The 20735-nt window shown below is 42.2% G+C and overlaps 1 protein-coding gene across 4 annotated transcripts in view; it reads left to right on the top strand.

The window, feature by feature from the left end:
- The window catches only part of KRT222 (keratin 222), a 93673-nt gene extending 89619 nt beyond the window's left edge, over nucleotides 1–4054 (top strand). For all 4 annotated transcript variants that reach the window (XM_077459863.1, XM_077459862.1, XM_077459865.1 and 1 more), the window contains exon 10: nucleotides 2038–4054. In XM_077459863.1, the coding sequence (XP_077315989.1) occupies nucleotides 2038–2251 (214 nt within the window). In that variant the 3' untranslated portion in view covers nucleotides 2252–4054. The remainder of the gene's footprint in view (nucleotides 1–2037) is intronic.
- Nucleotides 4055–20735: the final 16681 nt, after the last annotated feature.

The raw sequence follows: 20735 nt of genomic DNA, 5'->3' as shown, positions 1-20735 counted from the left end.
TGGATGAGATGAGACATCGCTGGAGAGATGACCGTCCGTCGCTGGATAGCAAGAGTGGATTACCGCCGCTGGAATCTTTTTTTTATTTTTTTATTTTTAATAAAGGAATTTTTCAAAAGTGTGTTTGTTTTATTTAACCATTTTTTACACTTTCTTTGTGAAATGGTAGGGGTACTTTTGTACCCCCTTACCATTTCAAACAGGGGGGGGCCGGGATCTGGGGGTCCCCTTGTTAAAGGGGGCTTCCAGATTCTGATAAGCCCCCCGCCCGCAGACCTCCACAACCACCGGCCAGGGTTGTGGGGATGAGGCCCTTGTCTTCATCAACATGGGGACAAGGTGCTTTGAGGGGTCACAGACCCCCAAAGCATCCTCCCAATGTTGAGGGCATGTGGCCTGGTACGGTTCAGGAGGGAGGGGGGGCCGCTCTCTCGTCCCCCCCTCTTTTCCTGCGGCCTGCCAGGTTGCGTGCTCGGATAAAGGGTCTGGTATGGATTTTTAGGGGGAACCCCACGTCAATTTTTTTTTAAATTTGACGCGGGGTTCCCCTTAATATCCATACCAGACCTGAAGGGTCTGGTTATGGATATTTAGGGGGAACCCCACGTCAAATTTTTTCTTAAATTTGAGGCAGGGTTCCCCTTAATATCCATACCAGACCTGAAGGGCCTGGTAATTGAATTTGGGGGACCCCCACGCTTTTTTTATTTATTTATTTATTTATTTTTTTATCAATGACTTTCAATGAGTCTTCTCTGTATTACGGGAGCCGACAATTCATTATAGCTGCGAGTGATTTTAAAGGACTTTTTTTCCTGCATAAATGACACTTTGTGCAGGGACAATTCTAAGCACGGGAAACATGCGCCCCTTCACAGGCATACTATAGACAACCCCCCCCTACGAAATTTAAAGGAATATTACACTTTTATTGTTTCACTTTAATAATTATTAAAATCACTGCTCCCGAAAAAACGGCCGTTTTTAAAACTTTTTTTTGCATTGATCCATGTCCCCTGGGGCAGGACCCAGGTCCCCAAACACTTTTTAGGACAGTAACTTGCAAATTAGCCTTTAAAATGAGCACTTTAGATTTTGAACGTTGGAGTCCCATAGACTTTAATAGGGTTCTAAAGTATGCTATATACTAGCTCCGTCGAATCTTCTTTATACATTCGACAGACACCATAAGCCTTCAAAGACAGATTCGACCGTGATTCATGTGGATTTTCGGACGAATGCAATTTTTGAACGAAAAACGAAATAAATAAAAACGAATTTCGGGAGTAACTAAATAAATTAAGTTTTCAGACGAAAACGAAATTCCGAAACGAAATATTTTACTCTGCACATGTCTAGTAATGAGTGGTAGTGGAGATAAGGACAGCTGCAGGTATGCAAAGGAGCAAGATATTGGCTGGAGAGAGCACAATAATCTCACAAATTGGAAGTGTCAAAGGCATGGATGGCTTGAATAGGAGATTCTTTGGTCCAGTTTTTAGGAGTTCAAGGTTCATCAGAAATAAGGTACAAGGCAAGATTATCTAAGGGTTCAGCCAGGGAGCTGTCTGGCAGCTCAGAAAGGAGAGCTACTGCCAGATGGCAGAGGCCATGGGTTCAGATCCCGGTCCTGACAGGCAGAGACCAAGGAACAGCCATGAAACTGGGAGTGAAGGATAGGTAAGAAGTGGACTGAATAGGTCAAAGTTCCGAAAGAAAATTGGAGAGGGAGCTAAAGAATAACAGAAAAGCAAGCATGGGTAGTGGGATGTGTGAGGGGTTAGAGGTAAGGACAGAAAATATGAATTCCCATTGGACCTACCCAGTCAATGGTGCCAGAATTTAGGAGACCCTACAATGTCCCCCTCAAAAAAAAAAATGTGACTGTACATAGAGTTTAACATGTGCTGAAGGTTATTCCATAGAAGATGCGCTATATCACAACACACTTCCACAGCCGTATTTATAGGGGTTGCAATTTTGAAGTGTGTTTTTTTATTTTATTTTATACATACTAACATATCTTGTGTTTTACAGAACAGAGAATGTGGATCAGGTGATTAAACAATGGGAAGGTTCCTTCTTCAAATACAATCCAAAACTAAGGAAGAAATCCGTATCCTTAAGATTTGACCTCCACCTGGCAGCTGCAGACGAAGTGTGCGCCCAAACCAAACAGGACAATCTGCCCGATATAGAGGTTCGGCTAATCATGAGGCGATCATGTAGTATTCCCACCATGAGTCCATGAACTTTCAGCCACCATTCCAAAGACTAGTAGGGACATCCTGAATGTTATAGGAGTGTATTAGTAACACTTGTAGTACCATGGCAGCCATATGAAACAATGTATGATTTAGGTGGAAACTCTGAAACCAAATTCACATACAAGTGTTACTTTTTATACCATTAGTCTGTATATACATATATATATTTATTGAGCAAAATAGCAGCAGCTGCAAAAAAGTACGCTTTGCCTTTTCAGCCTTCATTTGGGATTAATCATGGTCCTGTCTACTTCTTATTCTTCGTTGTGTACTCAAAGAGAATTGGGCTGTCTGGCAGCCCTCCCAGCAAACTGGTAAGATAAGGAATATAACTTCAGGCAGCCTACTTAAAGAGCAGAGCCAGGGAACAAATGAAACCAATTAGCAAGCGGTTGATGCTAATCAACGAATATTGTAAATTTCCAAATGGGCCAAGCACAGGTTCAATGTACTTACTCTCTTGCTTTAGCGCTGTTTCTTTCTCTCTGCTTCTCTATTAATCCAGCGTCACTGGTGTCTTCTGGGTTGAATGATGGCCATCTGGAGTTTCAATTTAAAGCCCAACTCTGGGAAATCAGAACATTTACAGAACAAAGGCTGTGCCCATACTGCAGGGATTAACTGTATGCTTAGGTCCAGGGCAGTGGTCTTCAAACTGCAGCTCGCAGGCTGGATACAGTCCTTACCTTTATGTAGCCCTTGGGGTACCACTCTATTCACTATATTAGACAATAGTGTAGTGCTGCTCCAATCCAAATAATAATCAGCCTCTTAAAAATATCTTATATCATTAGCAAGTGAAAACGTGCTCCAATAAAAGTAATTAGTATGATGCACTACAAACTTCTAAACAACCTCCAGCCCCACTAACTCCCATCTGAACAATGGCCAAAATAAATCATCAACATATATATGTGCATATGCAAACAACTTCATATAAATCATACAAAAGTGAGTGCCCAACAATATAATTCATAAAAAACACCCCCCAGGGATTCAAACCCTACGAGTGTAAAATAAATAATACCAAATTAAAGCCCCAACAGATGTAAATAATTCCTTCTGTGAAGCGATCCCTCTTCTTCCGTTTTAAATATAATTCGAAACACCAGTGTATCTTGCAAAAATATCACCACTATGTGATCCACCACCTTCGGGCTCACCTTCATTTTTTTTACCTATTATTGACAGGTCAGGTCAATAAACGCTCAGTATAATCCCTCTCAGACAGATCTGGGTCTCCACTGGCTGGTGATATAATGTCCCTTTAAGTTCCTTTCTCATATGGATCAGTGCTCAAATATAAGGAAAAGAATGCCTCCCATAGTGCAGTAACAACTTTTACTATTAAAAAAATAAAACAGTTAAAGCACTACTCACAAGTAAAAGGGGCTAAAACCCTCATTCACAGCAAACAGAACCAAACTAGGTGTGCCAAGATGGCAGACTTCTGGTCGCACCCAGAAATAAAGGCAACATGCCTCCGTCCTACGTGTTACGTCACGCCCCGCGTGACTTCATCAGGGATAGATTCACTGACCAAAGATGGGGGATCATTTCCCCCACTGATACCAATGATGTGGAACTATTTCTCACAGAGGCACAAATCATGGGACAGCGCTCCTCCCACTGTCACCAATGAAGGGTCACCAATCCTCCCTTGAACTATTTCTTCCACTGACACCAACAATGGGGCACTAATCACACTGAAACCAATGATGATGCATTGGTTATTCCCACTGATGTCAGGGTGTTTTTTTTTTTTTTTTTTTTTTTACTCCTGCTGGCCACAGTCTAGAAAATTTGGAGACCCCTGGTCTAGAGGGAAATAAAAAACATATTACTTACTTGATTCTCCGCTCCCCCAGTAGATGGCACTGTCCCATATTCCAATGGTAGACTGACCCTCTGCATCATCAAGTCCAGTGCAGGGCTATAGACCCCAAATCAATCTTTGATTTATGATATCGAGACCAACAACTGCTGGAGCAAAGGGAAAAAGAAGCTGCAGAGATCACTTTAGCAGCGCTAAGGAGTGATGGATTGAGTAAATCTTTTTCATACCCCCTAGACCTAAACGAACAGCAAAGCTTTGCAGTGCAAGTGCAGCCCCACAGCAAGGAGGAATTTTCAGGCTTCCCAGAGTGGGCCAGTACTATGCAAAATCTTGGAAAACACAATGAATGTAGCACGGGTGGGACCACACTGTCCACATACAGTACAAGTGTGTACTCCTACCATTTTCCTCTCTGTCTAGAGATGTGCCTGAAATACATAGGGGTCTATGTATAGAAAGTTTGCTGAATAACTGAGACAAACATTTGCACAGCTTCAGCCAAACTTGCAGTCTTCTGTATTATAATATAGGGACTGATGTGAATGTACAGCGCTGTGTAAATTGACGGCGCTATATAAGTACCTGTAATAAATAAAGAAATTATTATAATTATCTAATATGATTGTATACAGTATACAATTTTATTATTCAATTTCCTTTAGATTTACCTTCAATTATGCAGTACAAGGGCCTGTCCAAATCGAAAATGTTTATCTTTGACCTCATAATATATGGTTTTGGTAAATCTAAAAGAAAATTGTACAGGAAATTGTATAATGTATGGCCAGCCTAACTTCCTAAGTATGAGATATTTGAAAGAAGGGAATATAAAAAGGAAAGGATTAACCATTTTGACATTATAGAAAATCGCAATGACATATATGGCTTAAGTGTTTTGGTTTTAGATACAGTTTAACTGTAATTGTATACGAAATGTAGATTATATGTAATGTGAAGCTGTATTGATTCTCTCAATAGAACCTCTTACTTTAGCTATGCAATCATATACAGGGTTTTATTTAAAAAAAAACAAAAAACAAACACTAGGGGTCTATTAATAAAATATGTGTTGCGCGCAGGGGCGGACTGACCATTCAGGCACTCGGGCACTGCCCAAGGGCCCCATGCCACCAAGGGGCCCCATCAGGGTTGCCAGCCTCAATAAAACCAGGGACAGTATGTAAAAATCTGTGTTTTTTTAAAAAATCCCAAAATTATAGCTGCCCCACCTATCCAGTACCTTTTCAGTGTGTGTATGTGTATTATGTGTGTGTATACTGTGGCCCCATGTTCTATTGCCCAGGGGCCCCATGAGTTGTCAGTCCGCCCCTGGTTGCACGATTGTCAGAAGCATTTATGCAAGTTGAATGAAATGTCCCCTATTTTTTGTTGGATGGTAATGCTGGTATCATCAGCTCCATCTAGTGGCCAAAATTAGGTATCGTTTTCTGAAGCACCATAATGAGAAAACTATACCACATTTTGACCACTAGACGGAGCTGACGATCTAGACATTAATCTCTTAGAAGAAATAAAGTGAGTCCTGTTTCTAAATAGATGGCCCTGTGAAGACAAGCAGTGAGTGTTTTTGAAAGCTTGCAAGTGGTGCTACAACACAATATTTCACATTTTATGGGTTTAGTAACCCTTTAAAATCAAGCTCCGTCCAAAATGTTTTTCTTTTTGCATGAAGTGCAGAAGGGTTAAAACCTTTTTAAGTTTATTTGCTGTCTTGGTTTAGGGAGATTTACCCTTACATCTGTATAGAGACAGTGATCACCAAAGCAGGATGAGGGGTAAACTCTCCAATGGGGACAGCGACACTTTTTTTCATGAGAAGGGGAAGGGTTATGGTTTACTACAGTACATCCTCCAGTTTGGATTTTCCACCAACTTGATGTACCATTGATGTATTTTGCTTCAAATTCTTCATTCAGCTCTTTGTTGTCTTTTACTAAAATGATAAAAGCTTGGCACCTGAATATGTGCAGCCTCAGGACATTGGAAGCTGTACCTGCACCCCACACCGTGGTGAAGGCCTGTATTGTTACTTCAGGCACTGGATCCTGCTTGGGTGCTCACCTCAGCACTGAGTGCTACATGTGTATTTAGCCGTAGGGTGCTAAATAGATCCAGAACCAAGCTCCATTCCTATGGAGCCTAGACCCTATAGACCCCTCCGAGGAGATGCCCCCATCACGGGCAAAGTCTAGTCCCAAAAAGGGACTAGTAAGATGGACAGGTGAGACAGAATCACCCTGTTATTGGATTGATACTGTAGCTCCATAGCAAGTATGGGATAAAATATAACTATTACTTGCTTTAACCACTTCAGCCCCAGAAGGATTTCCCCCCCCCCTTTATGACCGGGGCATTTTTTGCGATATGGCACTGCTTCACTTTAATTAACAGTTGTGCGGTTGTGCAACGTTGTACCAAAACAAAATTGATGTCCTTTTTTTCCCATAAATAGAGCTTTCTGTTGGTGGTATTTGATCACCTCTGCGTTTTTTTTTTTTTTTTTGCTCTACAAACAAAAAAAAGAGCGACAATTTTGAAAAAAAATATATTTTTTTTTACTTTTTGCTATAATAAATATCCCCAAAATAAATGATTCATCAGTTTAGGCCAATATGTATTCTTTTACATATTTTTGGCAAAAAAAAACAAAAAACGCAATAAGCGTATGATGTTTGGGTTGCGCAAAAGTTATGTGTCTACAAAATAGGGGATAGATTTATGGCATATTTATTTATTTATTTTTACCAGTAATGGCAGCGATCTGAGATTTTTAGCGGGACTGCAACATTGCGGCGGACAGATCGGACACTTTTTTGAGACCATTGACATTTATACAGCGATCAGTGTTATAAAAATTCACTGATTACTGTGTACATGTCACTGGCAGGGAAGGGATGAACGACAAAAAAAAAAAAAAAAAACACACAGGAGGTCACAAACGCCTAGTGCATTACCTGAGATTTATTATTTGGAGCAAAGACATAAGCAAATGGGCATTCAAAACATGAAGCACGATCTGGTGCAGGTATCGTGTGAAGAAACAAGTGATGCCGAGGTGCTGGTAAACACTTATCAGGGGCGCACCCCCTTCCTCAGAGCTGAGCCCAGTTCAGTCTTCCCTAAAACCTTCCCTTCATCTAGAATACTTAGACCTCATTCTAGACACAGCCCATGCAAAAGTCTTTCTTCCAGAATACAATCTCATCTCTCTAAAATCTCGTTTGGATCTTAGGATCAAAGAGGCATCCCTCAGTGAGATCCCTATGAGAGTTTTGGTCCTAATGTTGGCCTCATTTGAGGCTTTTCCCTTCCCTCAATTCCATTTAAGGACTCTTCAATGCGACATTCTGTTGGCCTGGAATAAAAACACTCTTCTTCTCTCAATCTCCCTATACTCCTCTCCAGCCAAGCAAGAAACTCCCTAGCTTGGTGGATTTTCAGTTCAGCCTTGACAATGGGGAAGTCATTTCTACCACACCCATGAAGGGTGATAACAGCTACCAACCTCGCAAGCTGGGGAGGAATGTTCTAATCTCTCACAATTTAGGGAACATGGTCACTACAGGACGCAAAACAAAATCCTGGAGCTCAGAACTATAAAACTAGATCTGCATCACTGGGCCCCCTTCTTAGGGACACCCAATCAGGGTGCAACCAGACAACACCACAGCTGTAGCCTTTATCAATCACCAGGGGAGTACCAGGAGTCAGCAGGCATTTTGGGTGCCATAAAAGAAGCCATAAAAGAAGTAGGTCTTATTATCTCATGGTTGGAGAAACACTGTTCAGTGATTTCTTCTGTTCTGTTCACAACCTTAGTGTGGACAATTGGAAGACAGATTACCTTAGTCAATATGGTCTAGCCCAGGGGTCTCCAAAATTTCTCAATAAAGGGCCAGTTTAATGTCCTTCAGGCTTTAAGGGGGCCAGACTATGGCCAGTGGGAGCAGAAGATACCCTGGCATTAGTGGGAGTAACCAATGCCCTATAATTGGTTTTATTCTGAAGATTAGTGCCCCATCATTGGTGTCAGTGGGAGGAATTCTGTCCCATCATTGGTATCAGTGTGAGGAATATTGTCCTATTGTTAGTAAAAGTGGGATAGTGCCCCATCATTGGTGTCAGTGGATAGAGTGGTGCCCCAATTGCCTGATAAGCATGAGCAAAGGGCCGTATCCAGCCTGTGGGCCACAGTTTGGAGACCTCTGGCCCAGACCAATGGGAATGAGACCTTTATCATGGCATCTTCAATCACTCGTCAGAAATTGGGACTCCAGATATGGATATCCTGACCTCCAGGTTCAACCACTATTTGCAGGCAGGACCAAGGATCCTCTAATACTGGCATTGGTATGCCTTTCCTCAAATGCAGGAAAAAGGCATAGTGTGACCTCAGCCACTTTGACTCCAGATTACTCTGTGCTTTGCATTTTGGTCTTCTGACAATTGAGAATTGCCCGGAATTTGGCCTCAGTTACTCTCCAGGGACAGGTTTCGGCCTTGTCAGTATTATTCCAAAAACCTCTGACAATTTCTTCATTCAAGGTATTTCTCAGATTAGACCACCCTTAGAGCACACTGTGCTTCCTTGGGAGCTTAATGTGGTCCTCTCTGCCCTGAAGAAAGTACTTTTTAAATCGATCAGGGAACTACCCTTGGATGATCTGCCCTGCAAAGTAACCTTCTTGGTGGCTATAATGTCTGCAAACACATCTATGAGTTAACGGCTCTCTTGTAAGGAATCTTTCCTGGTTCTTCACAAAAATAAAGTAGTCTTGGGCCTGAGAACTTGCTTTTTACCCAAGGTGGTGTAAACCACCCACCTCAATAATGACATAACTCCTTCCTATTTTGTGTAGGAGATTGCTATTAAATTTTTAGGCACCCTCCCTTCTATTTCTGTGTTGCTCTGCATTGCTTGCCAAAAGGTCTCATAGAGTGGGTAAGGGTTTTAGGGGTACTCCCAAGGGTGGATTTTTGTTATGTGTTTTCATTTCAATGAAGCTGATGGATCTTGCACCCAAAACGCCTGATGTCAAATTGCCATAATATAAAGTATGAGGTGCTATGGTTATGTTCATTGCCATCATCTACAAGAGGCCTTGCAGGCATCCAAAGTATGCATCTTTCTACTGCAAGGTGGCCAAACAAAATATTATTTTTTTTTGTACTGGAAGTATAATAGGCATAATGTAAATTGTACATATAGGCAATTGCAGGCAACATGTTCCATTGTCTTTATACTATTCATTTTTTTACACTGTTATTGCTTTTAACAGTTATGATCACTGTTATAAGAAATAGTTTTAACAGTCATGAATGACTTTCATTCATGACAGCTTACTTGTTGTTGTGATCTGTAAATGGCTACTGCTAATAACATGGTACAGGATGCTGTGTTTGGCCCGGGTACCATGTTATAGGTGTGCTTAGCTTAGTATCGGCCGCAAATACAGAGATTTAACTGTTTATCCCATCCTCCAGGTCTTTTATGAACAAATTAAATAGGACTGGTCCCAGCACAGAACCCTGGGGGACCCCACTACCCACCCCTGACCATTCTGAGTACTCCCCATTTATCACCACCCTCTGAACTCGCCCTTGTAGCCAGTTTTCAATTGTCCATGCCAAATATTGGTTCTACATTGGCTTTTCTCCAATCCATTGGTACTATCCCAGTCAGTAGACTGTCAGTAAAAATTAGGAACAATGGTCTGGCAATTACTTGACTGAGTTCCCTGAGTACCCTCGGGTGCAAGCCATCCGGTCCTGGTGATTTATTAATGTCTACCAGACACAATGGTAACAGGATCGAATCGTTGAGCACCCCAGGGGGCACGCTAGTGCGTGTATGCAAAGCAATGTACCAGTATAATGCTTAGCCTGCAGTACGCCGCCCGCTCGCCATAATTGTACTGTGGATGGGCGGCAAGTGTTTAAAAAACATTCATGCTGGAAAAAAGGAAGAAAAAATCTATTCAAACCATTTACTACATATTTATATATTCAGTACAAAGTGTTGGGAGCTGCGCAGTCACAAAGATTATAGGTCAAAGGAATGTAACAGCTGAAATGAAGTAGGCAGTACGGATTTAAAACCATGTCTTGGGCCTCACTACCTGCTCTTGGGATTTGGCCACATCTTGTGTTGAATGTGTTTATCTTAAAGGGTTGTTCCTCTTAAAATGTAACTCCACTTTTATTGAGAAGAAAAAAAAAAACAATCCCCTCTGGGTGAGCTATGCACATTACAATGATTCCACTACTTTGTTGATGATACCTAGAATTTTTTTGTTCTTTTAAACTATTTGGGTGTTTCACCATGTCCTTTTCAGACTGGTTCCTGATTGGGAAGGTGTCTGTTTATATTCACCTGAACAAATCTCAGTGAGTTCTTATAGGTTAAACTGCAGGGTCTGCATCCCTGTAGTAGGTGAGTCTAAAAGAGAGTATCTCTTCAAAAATGAAATTCATAATGCATGGATGCCTAAAATGTAACTTTATTTAAACGCAGACCTCTATAAAAAAAACAAATCAGGGAGACACTCACACAAGGAGGAAATTACATTTGTAGGGGCATTCTGTGCATCCACTATGTACAAAATGCGTCCAGAATGTCATATTGTGTTGACACTTGTAGAAAATGACAGTAACTGCAGATTAATATGGAAAAGTAACTTTGGGCTTATGTAGCATTTTTATATGTTTATTGATTTCTGTCATGAAAATCAGGTTCCCATTAAAGTGAAAAACAAGGAAAATACATCTCTAATGTATGTCACCTGTAACTAAAATAAAAAATGAACACCCGAATAGTGACAGTGAACTATGGCTTGCAAACTTTAAAACATATACCAAGTAAGTAGATGTGGTCTATTATTATTATCTGATTATTAAAATGTGGAATAGGTTAATAATTCCCTTGTTAAAAAGTACCTCCACTTTTGTTGCAAAAAAGCAATCCCCTCTGGGTGATTAATGTACATTGCAGGGATTTTACAGTCTGTGTAGGAGAATCCTACCTTTTATTGCTCTGCAGAAGTAGCTGTTTGTTTCACGCTTCCTTTGAATACTGATTCTGAGTGGGAGGGTCTGGTAATTATAATAAGCTGGTGCACTCTCAGCATTCTGATTAGAAGAGTTCCAGTGCCTGCATCCCTTTAGAAGTATTTAACCCTTTGTGACAGCATCTCACCAAAACTGAAATAAATTCCTATTGCAGGGGATGCCTAAAATCTGACTTGTATCTTAGTGCAGACTTCTGGCAAAACCAGTGAGTCAATCACACAAGCAGAAAACAACACTTCTGAGGGCGTTCCATATACCAACGCTGTACATAACGCCTTCAGTTGCCATACTGCATTGAATTTTACAGAAAAAATACAGTGCTGTGGGTTGAAAAGGAAAGGTAATTGCAAATGCATTAAAGTATATGTGAACCCTTACCTTGTAAAACAACCCATTCAGTTTATACTCTTATACCGCGTACACACGATCGGAATTTTCAACGGAAAAAGCTCTGAGGGCTTTCCCGTTGGAATTCCGACGAAATTCCGCTCAAACTGTCTTGTCTACACACGGTCATGCCAAATTCCGACCGCCAAGAACGTGGTGATGTACAACACGTACGTCGGGTCTAGAAAAAAGGAAGTTCGAAATTCTGCTCAAGCTGTCTTTCCTACACACGGTCACGCCAAATTCCAACCGCCAAGAACGCGGTGACGTACAACACGTACAACGGGACTAGAAAAAAGGAAGTTTAATACCCAGTAGCCAATAGCTTCCATCTTGTAGTTAAATCTGAGCATGCGTGAGTTTTTGCGCGTCGGAATTGCATACACACGATCGGAATTTCAGATAGAAAGTTTTTCCATCGGGAAAATTGAGAACATGCTATCAAATTTTTGCTGTCAGGAATTCGGCCAGCTAAATTCTGATGGAGCATACACACGGTCGCATTTTCCGATGAAAAGCTCTCATCGGTCTTTTGCTGGCTGAAATTCTGATCGTGTGTATAAGACATGTGTGTTTAGTTTCAAATAGTTTTTTGGACAAAAATTGCATTTTCAGAGATTCGGATGTATACAAATCCTTGAATAGACATGGTAACTCATGTCAGCAAATTCCAAGGAAATTAACAAATGCATTTGTTTCATTTGGATGATGTCACATGATGTAATAGTAGTTCAGGCCCATGGGAAACTGAATGACATTTTTGAATTTGTTCGATAATTCAGATTTGGATAACGAATGGCTCTGAATATTTGTTAATTCAGATGCACACGACGCAGGTCGATATTGTCCAATCAGCTCATGCCATTTCTCTTGGTGAGCTGGACAAGCATCCGAAAATTTCAAATCCTTCCGATTCGATAATATGTTGGGGATATAGCAATCTTCCAAAAAAACTGCAAAATGATTTGAATGAACAAATATACAAAACTAATTCCAAGAATTAATCAGATCAACATAAGGAATATGACGAAACAAAATTCTTCAGTGAACGGATGAATCCGAAATGAAAATTTCCAGTGTGCACATGTCTATACTGTATATAAAAACATTATAAATACTTTTTTTTTTTTTTTTTTTTTTTAGAAGTGATCACTTAATTTCTGTTCCCAGCTGAATAAGGGGCTTAGAGAGCCAGAGGTGGAGAAACAGAAGCACACTGATCTTCACAGTGACTGTGCAGCCAGGGGGGCATGTCAACACAAGTCTGCTAATTGGAGGATAGGCAGGCTGTTGTCCCGGCACAGCCAGTAACTGACTATGCTGGGATAGAGGTGCTCGCATGCCCAGCTTGGTCAGTTTGCAATAGGAAAGCAAAGAGTCTGGCAGGATCACCAGGCATTTCACACAAAGGAAGCAATACAAAGAGAATAGGATACTTTATGACACAAGTACATGTTACAACAGACACTTATCAGAAATATGAAAGATTGTGTCACGTCTACCCCATCACAGGTGGTCAGACACTATAGCTAGCTACTGTGTGCTTCACCGATAGCAGCCCCCTTTCCCTTAAGGCAAGCAGTCCTACTGGTACTTGGTTGCCCCCAGGACTTATACACAATGCTATAGTGCCTGCCCACCCCGCCTAGGCATATGCGAACTGAGCAAAGCCAAGAGATACTTGCAGTTAGCAGACTGGTACTGTGGTTCTAGGACAGTCCAGGTAAAAGGCAGGCTGAGTTCAAGGAATAGTCCAATAAGCCGGTCCAAAGTCATACACACAGATTGGTGTATATATTGTTATATTTGTTATGCTTTTTTTCCCCACAAAAGTGGAGTTACCCTTTAAAGCCCAAGTCTCATCATTTATAATAAATAAGGTCATTTTATATTAAATCAGAACTACGTGAAAAATTGTTACGGTTATAATCCTGAGCCCTCTAAATAACGTTAAGATAACATACAGCTTTTTATTTATTTTTAATATCACATAGTCTGTTAATAATACATGACTCAATTGCTAAATGTCACTTTAATAAAATATGTATAAAGGAATATTCAACTTGCTGCTGAAATTGCTTTTAGGTGTCCTAACCTTAAAGGGCTGCTTAGCTTCGACTTTTAGCAATATTTGGCTTATTGAATGTACGCCTTGATTGATGTGCCTATACCATGTTATTGCTTGAATGATGTGTCAGAGAAGATCTGGCTTCAAAATTCTGTTCTGAATTGTGTACATATAAAAGGATTCAAGGATCGCAGAAGGAAAACATAAAAACTCTTGCTGTTAAATAAGAGCTAATTTTTAAATAAAGCGCAGCTTATGTGAATTTATTTCTGTACATGGCTATATGGGTAGAAATGGGGAAAGTCTAATTAAACTTGAAGTTTTTTTCAATCTAGGTACATCCGAGTTTGAGTATTTTTTTTTATGCGGGCACACGACCCCGGACGCATACAGTGTTCAACTGCCAGTAGTGCTGCAACAGCACTGAAACAATCAGCTCCTGGGCTTCCAAAGCTTACACAGATCGCTCCTATAGAGAATGCTATAGAAGAGAATGTAAACACTATGGGGTCTAGGGTTGAAAAAAAACATTCGCTGGTTGAAAAACACATGTATACGTGCAGGCTGGATGAATTTTGGTCCATACAGTGAGGGGAAAAAAAAGTATTTGACCCCCTGCTGATTTTGTATGTTTGACCACTGACAAAGAAATGATCAGTCTATAATTTTATTGGTAGGTTTATTTTAACTGTGAGAGACAGAAAAACAACAAATATCTCCAGAAAAACATGTATAAATGTATAAATTGATTTGCATTTTAATGAGTGAAAGAAGTATTTGACCCCTTCGCAAAACATGACTTAGTACTTGGTGGCAAGACCCTTGTTGGCAATCAGAGGTCAGATGTTTTTTTGTAGTTGACCACCAGGTTTTCAGACATCTCAGGAGGGATTTTGTCCCACTGCTCTTTGCAGATCCTCTCCAAGTCATTAAGATTTTGAGGCTGACATTTGGTAACTCGAACCTTCAGCTCCCTCCACATATTTTCTATGGAATTAAGGTCTGGAGACTGGCTAGGCCATTTCAGGACCTTACTGTGCTTCTTCTTGAGCAACTCCTTTATTGCCTTGGCTGTGTGTTTTGGATCATTGTCATGCTGGAATACCCATCCATGGCCCATTTTCAATGCCCTGGCTGAGGGAAGGAAGTTCTCAACCAATATTTGATGGTCCATCGTCCCATTAATGCAGTGAAGTTGTCCTGTCCATTTAGCAGAAAAACACCCCCAAAGCATAATGTTTCCACCTCCATGTTTGACGGTGGGGATGGTGTTCTTGGGGTCATAGGCAGCATTCCTCCTCCTCCTCCAAACACGACGAGTTGAGTTGGTAACAAAGAGCTTGATTTTGGTCTCATCTGACCACATCACTTTCACCCAGTCCTCCTCTGAATCATTCAGATGTTCATTAGCAAACTTCAGACGGGCCTGTACATCTGCTTTCTTGAGCAGGGGACCTTGCGGGTGCTTCAGGATTTTAGTCCTTCACGGCGTAGTGTGTTACCAATTGTTTTCTTGGTGACTATGGTCCCAGCTGCCTTGAGATCATTGACAAGATTCTCCCCTGTAGTTCTGGGCTGATTCCTCACCATTCTCATGATCGCTGGAACTCCACGATTTGAGATCTTGCATGGAACCCCAACCAAGGGAGATTGACCGTTATTTTGTGTTTCTTCCATTTGCAAATAATTGCACCAAATGTTGTCACCATCTCACCAAGCTGCTTGGTCATAGTCCTGTAGCCCATTCCAGTCTTGTGTAGGTCTACAATCTTGTTCCTGACATCCTTGGACAGCTCTTTGGTCTTGGCCATGGTGGAAAGATTGGAATCTGATTGATTGCTTCTGTGGACGGTCCCTTTAAGAGAGTGCTCCTAATCTAAGCTCGTTACCTGTATAGAAGGCACCTGGGAGCCAGAAATCTTGCTGATTGATAAGGGATCTAACACATATTTGACTCATTAAAATGCAGCTCAATTTATAACTTTTTTTGAAATGCGTTTTCTGGATATTTTTGTTGTTATTCTGTCTTTCACTGTTAAAATAAACCTACCATTAAAATTATAGACTGATCTTTTTTTTTCAGTGGCCAAACATACAAAATTAGCAGGGGATCAAATACTTTTTTTCCCTCACTGTATACTGCAGTGGAGCAGCATGTGCAAGCACAATCACATACATGTATGTGCTTGTGCCTGCTGGGGCTAAAGGGGGCGTTGTGTCCTGATGTGTTCACCATACACAGCAGATTGCAGATCCCAGTACTCGGGGTATAGTGATGCGCAGTGTTGACATGATCACAATGTCAACAAAGCTGTTATGAATTGATTCATTTATAACAGCTGTGTTCCCTATGCTGTGATTGGCCCGCAGCTATTGCATGATAGCTGGGCTAATCACAGCACCCTGCACCATGTGATTAGCTGTAGTCAATCACAGATCACTGGTTAACCCATGCATGATAATGGGAAACTTTGGTGTTATAATGATCTTCATTGTAACAGCAACGTGTAAATAAATAAATAAAATTAAAAATCCCTGATCACCCCCTTAGCCCGCGTACACACGGTCTGAGATTTTGCCAACCAAATCCGTCAGATTTTGTCCGTCGGATTTAGTCTGATGGATTGTGTCCGAAACTGCTGCATACACACGGTCGGGCCAAGTTGTCTGATTTAGCGGTTGCCAAGAACGCGGTGACGTAATTTCGTTACGATGGGACTACATTCAGGCTAGTAGCCAATAGCTTTGATGTAGGAATTTGATCTGAGCATGCGTAGCACTTGGTCCGATCAAAATTCGCTACACATGATCGGATTAGGTCCGACCGGCCCAGTTGGTCGGGAAATATTTCCAACATGTTGGAAAATTGGGTCCGACGGAGATTCGGACGGAATGAGTCCGATGCATACCACACACAGTTGGATTATCTGACGACACGGTCCGATAAGACGGATTCTCCGACCGTGTGTACGCGGCATTAGAGTAGTACACTGTTACTATGGTGACACTGAGCTACTCTGATGAAAGTACAGGCAGTCCCTGGGCTACAAACTAGAACAGTAGGAACAGGTATATTTTGTAAGTGTAACTCCAGCCAAAAAATTATGTTAAGGTTTTGGATAGCATAGGGAAGGGTTAACTGGCCATGCATTGATGTGGGGTTGCTAACAGGTCCACCAGACAGTAGGTGGCAGCATGCGGTGAGCAGCAAGATGGCTGCCCGGCGGCTTTTGGGACCAGCGTGACATCACGCTGCTTCTGCTCTTAAGTACGAGTTGTATGTAAGTCGGATGGATGTAAATCGGTGACTGCCTCTATTTTAGAAGGTGTTAAAAAATGAAAAACAAATGTTACAAAAATGTAAAAAAAAATGTTTAAAAAATGATTTATTTATTTTTAACATACTATCACCAGTCAGTGTCCCTGACTAATGCCACGTCATATAATGACGCTGTACTGCACTGGTGACAGTATGTCAAAAAAATGTGTTCTAAAAAAATGACAATTTCAAAAAAAAAAGAAAGAACTCGCCATGCCTCATACTAAATAATACCTTTGACTGTCTACTTTCCAAAAATAGGTCATTTGGGGAGAATTTGTACTCTCCTATTTTAGGGCCTCAAGAAATGAGATAGTCCATCAGTACATCAGAATTAATCCATTTTCAAATATACAGTATCTCACAAAAGTGAGTACACCCCTCACATTTTTGTCAATATTTTATTATATATCTATTCATGTGACAACACTGAAGAAACGACACTTTGCTACAATGTAAAGTAGTGAGTGTACAGCTTGTATAACAGTGTAAATTTGCTGTCCCCTCAAAATAACTCAATACACAGCCATTAATGTCTAAACCGCTGGCAACAAAAGTGAGTACACCCCTAAGTGAAAATGTCCCAATTGGGCCCAATTAGCCATTTTCCCTCCCCAGTGCCATGTGACATATTAGTGTTAGGAGGTCTCAGGTGTGAATGGGGAGAAGGTGTGTTTAATTTGGTGTTATTGCTCTCACTCTCTCATACTGGTCACTGGAAGTTCAACATGGCACCTCATGGCAAAGAACTCTCTGAGGATCTTAAAAAAAGAATTGTTGCTCTACATAAAGATGGCCTAGGCTTTAAGAAGATTTCCAAGACCCTAAAACTGAGCTGCAGCACAGTGGCCAAGACCATACAGTGGTTTAGAACAGGTTCTACTCAGAACAGGCCTCACCATGGTCGACCAAGGAAGTTGAGTGCACGTGCTCTATCCAGAGGCTGTCTTTGGGAAATAGATGTATATGTGCTGCCAGCATTGCTCCAGAAGTTGAAGGGGTGGGGGGGTCAGTCTGTCAGTGCTCAGACCATACACCGCACACTGCATCAAATTGGTCTGCGTGGCTGTCATCCCAGAGGGAAGCCTCTTCTAAAGATGATGCACAAGAAAACCTGCAAACAGTTTGCTGAAGACATGCAGACTAAGAACATGGATTACTGGAACCATTTCCTGTGGTCTGATGAGACCAAGATAAACTTATTTGGTTCAAATGGTGTCAAGTGTGTGTCGGGAAACAGGTGAGGAGTTCAAAAACAAGTGTGTCTTGTCTACAGTCAAGTATGGTAGTGGGAGTGTCATTGACTGGGGCTGCATGAGTTCTGCCGGTACTGGGGAGCTACAGTTCATTGAGGGAACCACGAATGCCAACATGTATTGTGATATACCAAAGCAAAGCATGATCCCTTCCCTTCGGAGACTGGGCCGCAGGGCAGTATTCCAACATGATCATGACCCCAAACACACCTCTAAGATGACCACTGTCTTGCTAAAGAAGCTGAGGGTAATGGTGATGGACTGGCCAAGCATGTCTCCAGACCTAAACCCTATTGAACATCTGTGGGACATCCTCAAATGGAAGGTGGAGGAGCGCAAGGTCTCTAACATCCACCAGCTCTGTGATGTCATCATGGAGGAGTGGAAGAGGACTCCAGTGGCAACCTGTGAAGCTCTGGTGAACTCCATGCCCAAGAAGGTTAAGTAAGTCCTGAAAAATAATGGTGGCCACACAAAAAATTTGACACTTTGGGCCCAATTTGGACTTTTTTACTTAAGGGTATGGTGACCAGACATCCCAGGGCCCCGTCTGTCCCCGCTTTTGCCGCTGGCACTTGGGCAGGCAGTCTCCCCGTGGACGGGGGCCGCGTTGGCTGTGAGAGGAGCCAGGTCTGCGGTCGCTGTAGTAGTCCTCGCAGAGCTGGAGAGGTGGAGCTGGAGGCTCCAGCTTGACTGTGTGCTACCGCCTTCCCATTTGTCAGATAAAGACCTGTCGCAATCCCGGTGACACATGACTGCCCCCCCTCTCCCAGCATCCTGTCCCTCTCCTCCTACCTCTGCTCCCTCCTCCAATCACTCTCCTGGCGGCATAGAGGAGAGAACATAGCACAGCATTCCTCCCTCCTATACGGCAAGGAATTCTGGGTATTGTAGTCCAGAGGGGTGGGATTGCCTGTAGCTACAGAATGTAATGATTACACTCAGTAGCTCCAAGCAATCCTGTCCCTCTGGACTAAATATGATTGGAGGAGGGAGCAGTAATGGCCACAAGCACAAGAAGCAGGTGAGTTTGTGTGTATTATAACATAGTAAGTAATTTTTCTCCTTCACTGGTGGGCACTGATGGGCACTCATGCGGTGGCACTGACAGACAATGGCACTGATGGGCAGGCATAGACGGCACTGACAGGTGGCACTGATGGGCACTTATGCGGTGGCACTGATATGCAGCACTCATTGGCACTGATGAGGCTGAGCTGATGGGCACTGATGAAGCTGCATTGATGGACACTGGTGAAGCTGAGCTGATTGACACTGGTGAGGCTTGTGCTGATGGGCACTGATGAGGCTGCATTGATGGGCACTGGTGAGGCTACATTGATGGGCACTGATCAGGCTGCATTCATGGGCTCTGGTCAGGCTGCATTGATTGCCACTGGTGATGCTGCACTGATGGGCACTGATGAGGCTGTGCTGATGGGCACTGACGAGGCTGCGCTGATGAGCACTGGTGTGTATAATACACTCTTCAAATATGCTTTAAAATGCATGGTTTTTCCGTTTAATGAACAAGAAAATAATCATGTTATGCGCTTGTGCTGATATAATAATGCTATGAAATGATTTCCATAAATAATGTATATATCATACAATCATTACATAAACACACACCACATACACTGCATATATCATTTGAGGAAAATATGCTTATAATAGTTTACTATTTGGCAATAAAAAAAAAAAAATTCCCCGGATTTCATTTTGAAAAGTCACCTTATTTAGGGGTGTACTCACTTTTTTGCCAGTGGTTTAGACATTAACCACTACAGATCTACGCTATAGCCAAATGACGGCAACAGCATTGACCTGCTTTGCCGGGACTACGTCCATTGACGTCATGCGGTGCCCGAACGGCCTGCGCGCCCCCTGCAGGGCAGGCGCAGCGCGCTCTGTGATCAGTGAGTCTATGAGACTCTGCTGATCACAGATCGGAGTAAGGGGTCGATCCTGACCCCTTACCACGTGATCCGCTGTCAGCCAATGTCAGCTGATCATGTGATGTAAACAGAGCTGGTAATCGGCTAGTTTTTCTCCTCGCGAAAAAAAGCCGATCACCGGTGGCCGAGCCGCTGCAGATCCTTAGTTCCCACCTGTGCCCCCTGCCAGTGCCACCTAGCAGTAGGCAACAGTGCCACCTACCAGTGCCCAACAGCGCCACCCATCTGCCCACAGTGCCACCTATCAGTGCCTCAACAAAGGCGGCACTGATGCACATCAGTGTCAACTATCAATGCCACCTATCTGTGCCAACCATCCGTGGCCATCAGTGCCGCCTTTTCTGTGCCCATCAGTACCGCCTTATCTGTGCCGCCTTATCTGTGCCTATCAGTGCCCACCAGTGCAGCCTATCAGTGCCCACCAGTGCCGCCTAATCAGCGCATATCAATGAAGGAGAAAAATTACCTGTTTGCAAAATTGTATAACAATCTATGAAACATGATTTTATTTTTTTTTCAAAATTTCCCATCTTTTTTTGCTTGTTTAGCAAAAA

This window comes from Lithobates pipiens, unplaced genomic scaffold (genome assembly GCF_037356315.1).
Source record: "Lithobates pipiens isolate NorthernLeopardFrog02 unplaced genomic scaffold, aLitPip1_a1.2 Scaffold_28, whole genome shotgun sequence".
NCBI lineage: Eukaryota > Metazoa > Chordata > Amphibia > Anura > Ranidae > Lithobates > Lithobates pipiens.
The sequence above is the reverse complement of the archived record's forward strand: the minus strand, read 5'-3'. Positions and strand labels throughout refer to the sequence as shown.